Genomic DNA, 8,804 nt, shown 5'->3' on the forward strand with positions numbered 1-8,804 from the left:
GTCAATTAGCAAACTTTGGCCGCAAACGAGACAACACGTTATAGTAGTTTATTGAAAAGAATTAATAGTTCCATCGTTTCCAGTCTCATAACTGACCGCGAACCATAGCTCTGTTGCGAAACAGTTTTAACTTCATAGCCGATTATCAACGCCAGCTGCCTCTATTTTGAACAGTAATTCTCCAACTGGTCAGCACTGTCGTCTTACTATTGATCAATAGCAGTGATTCAATTGGAATGGATGTATTCACCGTTTCAAATCCACTGACCACGCCCTGTAGTGCAACTGACTCTCAGATATGAATTCCAATCAACTGAACTCACTAACACCATTTAACAAACGCCAACAGCAAGGACATTATTCAGTGAAATCATCTTTTAGGTTTAGAATGTACAGTGTTGGACCATTTCATAAATAAAATGAGTCGTTGTCTTCACTTTAACCTCATAATTTAAAGGCGCAGAGTTGCTACATAATTATAGATTTCTTCTCTTTTTTTCAGTCACTCAGCTTCCCAGCGGTCCAGGTAATTGGACCAAATCTAGTCCAGACACACCTCTGACCCCCATTAGACACTCTTATTAAAGCCCGTTTCCATTGTGAACCCAATAGTTACTGTTTAATAATTGTACATTTCTGTCGATTTTTTAAAATTGTTTTATTGAGAACGCCTGCTCTGTGTCTAAGATGAAGAGAAAAATGAAGACTATGTATATATATATTTCTTTTTTTTGGGGGGGGGGCATTGTATCAAACAGTCTTGGAAGTATTGTTCATTTGAGTCCTGTTTGAATGCCTGAAGTTTTTTTTTGTCACTTTGCATGTTGTGGGGGTTTCAGATAGAGAGGTGCCGCTTCCTATCAAGGGTGATAGTTTAAACCTGCCCCATTTGGGCTGGCAGCACCAAAATCAATACAATTTTTGCTGTGTTTTTGATTGCGTCCATTTGTAAATTCATTGCTCTAAAAAATTAAACACTAATGAGATCTCAATGTGAAAAATAATTATAATATATTATCTATACTGATATGGACAGTTTAATGTCTCAGAAACGAAAGGATGCCACAGCTTTTGATGGAAATAAAAGTTTCAGCCTACAGAGGGCTTAATTTTTACACCCCGAAAATCAAAGTGAAAAAATAATGTGACAGGCCAGTCCATTCTGCCAAATGTCAATTTCTGCAATTTAAAATCCGGTGGCCCCCACGTGCCCTGAGTTGAAGGACTTCATCCCAATACCTAATGGCAGACTGCTGTTCTCTAGCCTGTAGAGGTCTGTGCGTCCCTCCCAAGGCCATCACTGACACACCGGCAGCGCAGCGTTCTCCTTGGCTTCTTCAGACCTGTTCACCTCTATCACAGGTGTCCAGGTTGAACCTGCACCCAACTGTGAAAAGCACAGGGCACCAGTGGTGGACAAATTCTGGGGTCCGATTGCAAATACCAATGGAGCTCCACAGTGGCGGGCCTTGAGCACAGGGCACACTACAAGACGTCGCACCCTGAGGCCACCCTCATCAATTCTGTTTCTAATTGTTTAGGCAGAGACATTCACGCTAGTGACATCTGGAGGTCATTCTCTAGGGCTTTGGCAGTGCTCAACCCGTTCCTCCTTACACAAAGCAGCAGATATTGGTCCTGCTGATAGGTAGAAGGTTGAGGACCTTCTATGTACAGTGTTGGACCAGTTCATAAATAAAGTAGAGTAACTGCCTGTCTTCTGGAATCTCCTCCATGTTCTGGAGATTGTACTGGGAGACACATCACATCTTCCTGCAATGGCATACGTGGATGTGCCAACCTGGAGGAGTTGGACAATCTGTACAAAAAAAAGATGATTCCTTTCATTTTTTTGAGCACTGTATTTGTCTCAATCGCAATCTCCACTCTTAAGGAGTTTGAGGTGCGCTTCTGTTACCTCTATTAGGGTTTACGACTGTCCCATTGTCAAATCGTTGAGCCCTTTATCAACCCTTTGCTTAAGTCAAATTGAATTACCCAAATGCCATCGCAATGTGACATTAAAAAACGGGATAACTAACTAACACCATTTAACAAATGTCAACGGCAAGAAAAATAATTACCCTGGGTCGTGTAAGGGGGACATTGGGATTGGGCTTATGTGTGTGCCCCTTCAGCACATGCATATGCTGATTTACTTAAAAGTGACCTTTTTGTCACCTTGAACATAGTCCTTGCAGGTCTATGTGTTTGTGTATGTGTCTGTGCGTCATGTTTTTGGCCCTCCGGCTTAGTTACACAACATCACAAGTGACGCTGGAAATGGAACCCATGCAGCTGTTGACCACAGTCTGTTTGTGAGTCTTGATGATTGTGATTGGAGGTAATTTGCCTACGTGAAGCAACATAGTGCTAGAGCTGCAGTATAATTATAATCTAGACCAGGGGTACATTGAAAGTGGCTGGTGATAGACTATTTATAGCTGATCGCTGATTGCTTCTACATGAGTTGCTGCTACTCAAGTGGAGAGGCTGCGGTTGGTGAATGCGTGCTTGGCTCTTGAGATGAGAGATTTTGGTTGGTTTCTTGATGCCTTATGATGTTGTATGTTCATTTTTCAGATTATTGTTTTGAGAAGTATGATTTGTCAAACATGGCAAACATTCACAAAATTCCCATGAATAAGGAAGAAGTCATACTGATTTATAGCCTAAAGTAAACCTTGTAAGCCAAGTTGTAATAAACCACAATGATCCTTTATATTTTGTGAGACACCACCCGTGTGTCTGGTATATTAGACTGGATAAATCATTGTTTTAACTTACTCATCTATTTCCTTCTGTGTTTGTGTCCCAAAGGTACTACAGCGCCACCATTCTGCAGATGTCAGGAGTGCGAGACGTCAGGCTGGCGATCTGGCTGGCGGGACTCACCACCCTCACCAACTTCCTGTTCACCCTGCTGGGAGTGTGGCTGGTGGAGAGAGTGGGCCGCAGGAAGCTCACTTTAGGCAGTATCATTGGTAACTCATTTAACTTGTCCACATCAGGAAGTGACATGTGCATATCCCAATGCTCACATACTTGCACGTTATGTGTTATCATTCTTTGGACAGGCACATGTTTGAGTTTGAGTCTGCTGGCCATCGGTTTTCTAGTGACTGCCCAGCACAGCCCTCCTGTCACCTTCCACCCATTAGACCCATCTATGGCCAACTCTACCTGCTCAAAATACCAGTAAGTACATACTCGTGTTCAGTTTGTTTTCACGTAGCCTTCATTTAGCTGCAACGGATTGCTGGCTCCTCGAAAGAAAAATTTCATTATACAGAGTAACTTGTTAAACTGTATACATGAAAATAAATATCTTGAATCTTAAAACTATTAAATCTGCTTGAAATGACTCCCATTACATTCCCCTCTCCACTTGCTCTTCACTGTGGTTTTTCATTATGTCCCATTATGCATAAGTATAGCAAAAAGCAGATAGCTATGGCGAGATCCTTATTCATCTGTGAGTGCGTCTGCTCTTTGTAAAAGTACTCAACACTTCCAAGAGAGCACCAGACGGTAAAATACGTCCAAAGGGATATTTGCAGTGAGGTTATTTCAAGTTTTCATACATACATTAATATAAATACCGAGGTGAAAGGAAGATCTTAAATTATTTAAAAAACAACATTGATTTTGCGTTTACAGTCTTCGTACTTTTTATGTCTTAATAATAATCCAATCATCTAAAATTCACTTCGCTGTTGCCACAAAGGGCAAACACGCACTGCGTGTGTTTTTTTTTGTGCATGGCAGAGAACAGATGCCTTTGTGTCCCAATATACTCTCACTTACACAAGATGCGGCTTGTGTGTAACTTTGTGTTTCATCATAACAACAAACAAGGCCTAATGGACTCGCTGTCCGGTACCCACACCCCATAGCGCACACAAACAGAGGTAATTTGAAGACATGAGTGCTTTTACCACACTGTAGTGACTTCATTGAGGTCACTTTACCCTGATACCAGCCCACATATCCCCTCACTGACCAGAGCAGCAAAGGCTTATTGAAGAGCGAATTCTTAGGATGTCCTCAGTAGGGTTGTGTGAGTACAAGTCACTTGCAAAAACGCAATCTCTTGAACTCTAGAAAGCGGCTGTCACATATTTACATATGTCGTGCTAGAAGGCACTCAAGTTGATGAGCGGCATTGTGTTTGTATTGTATTGTTAATTCTTCCCAGCGTAATTCAAATGTGACGGTGTTTATACCTTTCAAAACCATATAAAAAAAAGATTAAAATGTCACCCAAACGTTGATATTTTACTATTATTGATAGACACTGTTTTTTCTATTGCTTTGACTTTTACTGAACTGCTTTTGTTTTTTGGGAAGAAAGAAAAAGGAAGCTCGTCCTATCGTTTCATCCGAAGTCCGAAGTTTGATATATTGATATACAGAGATATCATAAAGCGGTTAATCCCTCACAATTTGTATTGTGCTCTTAATTTTGATGAATTGTTTCCTGCATGTGGGGAACAGCCTGTACATTAATTTAATTAAGGCAATGAGGCAAGTGTCAATTAGAGGGCGGTGGGAGGCGGCTTTTTGTGACAGGCCTGTCTTGTGAAGTAGCATAGGCGGATAAGTGCATACTTTAGACTTGGAGAGCAGCTCAGTGCTCTGCTTCCGAATAGTCGTTTATTAGAAGTGAAGGAATGTGTCACTTGATGAGCCACTGTCGCGGTGCAATTGATTGTGTTCAGGGACATTAACGCTAATGTGTTTGGCTTGCAGGCTGTGCGAGCCGTGCATGCTGGACCCCGGGTGTGGCTTCTGTTACCGGGAGAATGTGTCAGCGCTCCTCGCCTCCTCCTGTGTGCCAGTCAATAAGGCCTCCACCGAGCGAGCAGCATGGGGCAGGTGAGTCACAGGCAGCCGCGTAAGGGCTTGTTCAGGATGTAGCGGACTGGGGAAGGACGTCTCGGTAAAGAATTGACAATAAATGGGTCTTTTGGGTTTTGGTTCAATTTAAAATGATACCTTGAATTAATGTGGTGAGTTGTTAGCATTTAGTGTGTCTGCCTCTTCCAGGTGCTCCAACTCCAGCCTGATTAAAGATCGGATCTACTGGGCCTACAACTACTGTCCCACCTCCTACTCCTGGCTGGTCTTACTGGGTCTGGTCCTCTACCTGGCTGCTTTTGCTCCAGGTACATTTCCAGTGTCACTAAAATGAGGTTATCTTCACTTTGCTTTTTTGAAATTTAAAATCCAATATTTAGCAGAAATGAATGCCAAAATGGGAGCTTCTTTCATCTCCCCGTAAACAATAATTATGATTCACGAGATCCATTACGAGGCCGTTCCGTAACATTCACACGATGTTTTGAGGTGGAGGTTTCCTCGACGCCATGAAATTGCAAATGTCATGCTCAACCTCTCCACTGAGCCTCCGTTTCCTCATCATCTGTCTCAGGGATGGGCCCAATGCCGTGGACCATCAACTCAGAGATCTACCCTCTGTGGGCGAGGAGCACAGGCAACGCCTGCGCAGCCGGAGTCAACTGGACCTTCAACATCCTAGTGTCTCTCACCTTCCTACACCTGGCTCAGTACTTCACCTACTTTGGTTAGTGTTTGGGCTGCAAACACTCAATATTAGCTTTTTTTGTGGGGGGGGGGAGAAGTACGGTAGATGAAGTAGTGAATCTTGATTGTTGTTTTTTATAAATCCACTAAGCACGTCCTGTCAGGATCAACACCACCATCCATCATTGCTGTTGGTCCTCGTCCGATTCTGTCGTATCGAAACCTCATGCATGTCATACAGCCTTAACGTATGTCAAAACCAGGAAGGCTGTAAGAGCTGATTGATTTTCTTCATCCATACCTCCTCATCAGGGTAGCTCAACAGCAGGTTTCTCCTCAGACAGGAAGGAACTGACCTTTTGTGGCGCTGGCGTTCGATCCATCAGGGTCGGCGGCAGAGGTATCCTGAGATCGGGTTAACCATTGGTCCCAGTTCCGGTTTATCAGAATTGTTAGCTGAGAAAGAAAAAACATTTGAAAGCTGAAAAAAAAACATTGCAATGGAAAGGGCAACAGTGTGAAGGGCAATGGACTTTGAGATTTCATTTAACTGGAGAGAATATAGATCAAAGCGGTCAGGAAACCTCATTAAATCGTGTCTCTGTATGAGCACGTTTTTACATATCTCTTTTTTTGACGGAAGATTGTTGTTGAACTCAATAAAACACTTTCATCTGTGAGCCCACCAACACACATATACTCGGAGGTTTGTGAGCAGTCAACATTCCATATTATCAGGATCAGCTGTAAACCAGTGTTTCTTTTCCTGCAGATGAATGAAATATTTATAAGAATTCTCCAAAGCAGCGTTGGCGTGTTCCCGGTGTTGGTGGGTGGCTGTCCTTAGTAACGATGTGTTCTTTCATTTTTGCCTTCCCAGGAGCTTTCTTTCTCTACTCCAGCCTGTCTTTGCTGGGCTTCTTCTTCATCTACGGCTGCCTGCCAGAGACCAAGGGCCGCCGCCTTGAAGAGATCGAAGCGCTGTTCGGAAACAGGCTTTGCTCCTGCGGCGCTTCTGACTCGGACGAGGCAAGGCAGGTGGAATACATCCGAGTCAAAGGTTCCAACTACCATCTATCGGACAACGACGCGTCTGACGTGGACTAATGGGTAGGGCGGCAGTTTGGTTAGCTTGTGTGATTTACTTAAAACAATGCAGAGTGTAATGTAATATGTTCATCTTTTTTCTCTGTGTGAGCTGATGAGCCACTGGGCGGTTGATTACCACAGTTTTAAAGGCCTTTTGCCTGGGCAGGATGTGAGTGTATTCACACCCTATTCAGTCAAACTGGTGACAAGTCAATGACGCGTCGGCCTGTTCTCTTAATTGGGGTGAACTAACGCAACATCTGGAGTCCCGCGTGCTTTTGTCGACAGCTAAATTTCGCACCATACAAATATCTATTGCCTTTTCCACACATCACAGACGTAGTTTCTCTTGAGGAGAAAACATGACTGTTGTATGTGCAAAATACAAGGGACATTCCTTTCTCAGGAAGTCCACCAATGACGATTTACTTTACAAAAATGGCTGCAGATTGGTATCCGTAGGATGTTCTTAATACTTCGAACAGTTGTTGCTTAAATATATAATTTATGATTTATATACAATCTTGTACGTACATAATAGAAAGTAAAACCCAGCCGTTTGGTCAGCAAACGTTTCCATCGAGAACTCCATTTAAAAAGTTACAGTAAATATGGTCTTGAACCCACAAACTGCAGTTGTGATACATTGTCGATTTGTAGTACCATAATGCCTTTCTATACGAAACACATCTCAGATACATGTTATTGAAGCGTGTAGCATAGCGCACTAATGTCAGTTGCTCATCTGATGGCCGTCTTAGTTTGTGGAATATTTTTATGAAAAGCAAACACCAGAGATGTACAGTATATTATTTAGAAAACTGGTGGTAACAGTTGGTGCCTAAATAAACCCACTCTTCAATCTAGTAGCACTGCAAGGAATACACGTTATCTTTATGTAATATATGTTTATATTATTTAAACATTATTTTGTGCCAAAGTATCGCTCAAGAATTATATCCGTGTTTTGTCTTGCAATTCTGTTGCATACTTGCCTCTGTCGGCAAAACCCTTCACTTTGACCCCATGTTATGAACACGTAATGTGCAGCTAAGACTTGACTCATATCAAGACTTGACTTGTATTCTGAGTATTTCTTTCCATCCTTGACATGATAATAGTAGTGTCTGTGTAGTGTGAAGGTCCCTAATGGCCGTTTTTCAGTCCGAACCCCGAGTTGGACATTTTAAATCATGTTATAATAATTAGATCTACATAGCTTTTTTAAATTATTTGACATGTACATGTTTACATTTTTTACTATAATTTACCGTATTTTTGTCTTCCTCCATAGCCTTATGTACAAATAGCGGAGCATGTAATTTACGTGGTTCTCCTGTCAAGCGTCGAGGAGTTGGCTTTAGCGTGATTTGTTGTTTTGTAAAGATTGTATGAGGTTACACCTCGTTAGTCAGATACATTTCTGTGTTTGGGAGTAGACTACGGAGTAACGTTTTGTATTTAATCAAAACAGGTAAATAATGCATAAACAGGCTGCACTGTTACTGTGTCCAGTTAACTGGTACAGTTCCAGCATTTTTGACGCAGGGGTCCTTACCCATTATCTATTGATAAGATAAAATACCTTTTTTTAATAATGAACTTTTCAAATATGAAGCTGTTCATCAAATGCCGTGGCACAATGCAATGAAATTTTCAGTGACCCGAGAAAGTAGTTGGAGAGAAGTAGCGGATTTTAATTCAAAATGTGAAAGTATTGTTTTATGTTGGATTTTCACTTCAGCGAGGATGAGCTGTCTTTAAACAAGGCCAACTTGTTTTCTACTTGAAAGTATTATTACAGGTAAAAAAGACACAGATAGAGCTCCATAACAATGATTGTGTAATTATACTTGTGTTGACCAAAATATTTAACCTGATTGTTTCAGCTGTTGACATCCAGTTGTGTTACTACTGAGGTTGGGGACATTCGATGTGTACTTCCTGTGAAATGGTTGCAATTTATTTTCTATGTGAAACGACTATGTGTGTTTCTACGGGTTACGAGGAACAACAAAAATACCAATTAAAAAGAAAAAAAAAGGAGTGTTGTATAGTATATTTGATTCTTGTTCAAGCTGTATATGTTTTGCTAGAGTTTATATTCTATATAAAAAAGTGGATATTCAATATGCATATGGAGACAGAAATAAACTTATGAATCAAGA

The 8,804-nt window shown here is 41.5% G+C and overlaps 1 protein-coding gene across 1 annotated transcript in view; it reads left to right on the plus strand.

Moving 5' to 3' along the window:
* Window positions 1-8,804, plus strand: part of LOC120817732 (proton myo-inositol cotransporter) — a 49,256-nt gene extending 40,452 nt beyond the window's left edge. The window contains exons 5-10 of the mRNA XM_040174217.2: window positions 2,821-2,984; window positions 3,078-3,198; window positions 4,753-4,878; window positions 5,050-5,168; window positions 5,435-5,587; window positions 6,428-8,804. Coding sequence (XP_040030151.2) covers window positions 2,821-2,984; window positions 3,078-3,198; window positions 4,753-4,878; window positions 5,050-5,168; window positions 5,435-5,587; window positions 6,428-6,654 — 910 coding nt within the window. The 3' untranslated portion in view covers window positions 6,655-8,804. The remainder of the gene's footprint in view (window positions 1-2,820; window positions 2,985-3,077; window positions 3,199-4,752; window positions 4,879-5,049; window positions 5,169-5,434; window positions 5,588-6,427) is intronic.

Source organism: Gasterosteus aculeatus, chromosome 4, assembly GCF_964276395.1.
Source record: "Gasterosteus aculeatus chromosome 4, fGasAcu3.hap1.1, whole genome shotgun sequence".
In the NCBI taxonomy this organism is placed as follows: domain Eukaryota; kingdom Metazoa; phylum Chordata; class Actinopteri; order Perciformes; family Gasterosteidae; genus Gasterosteus; species Gasterosteus aculeatus.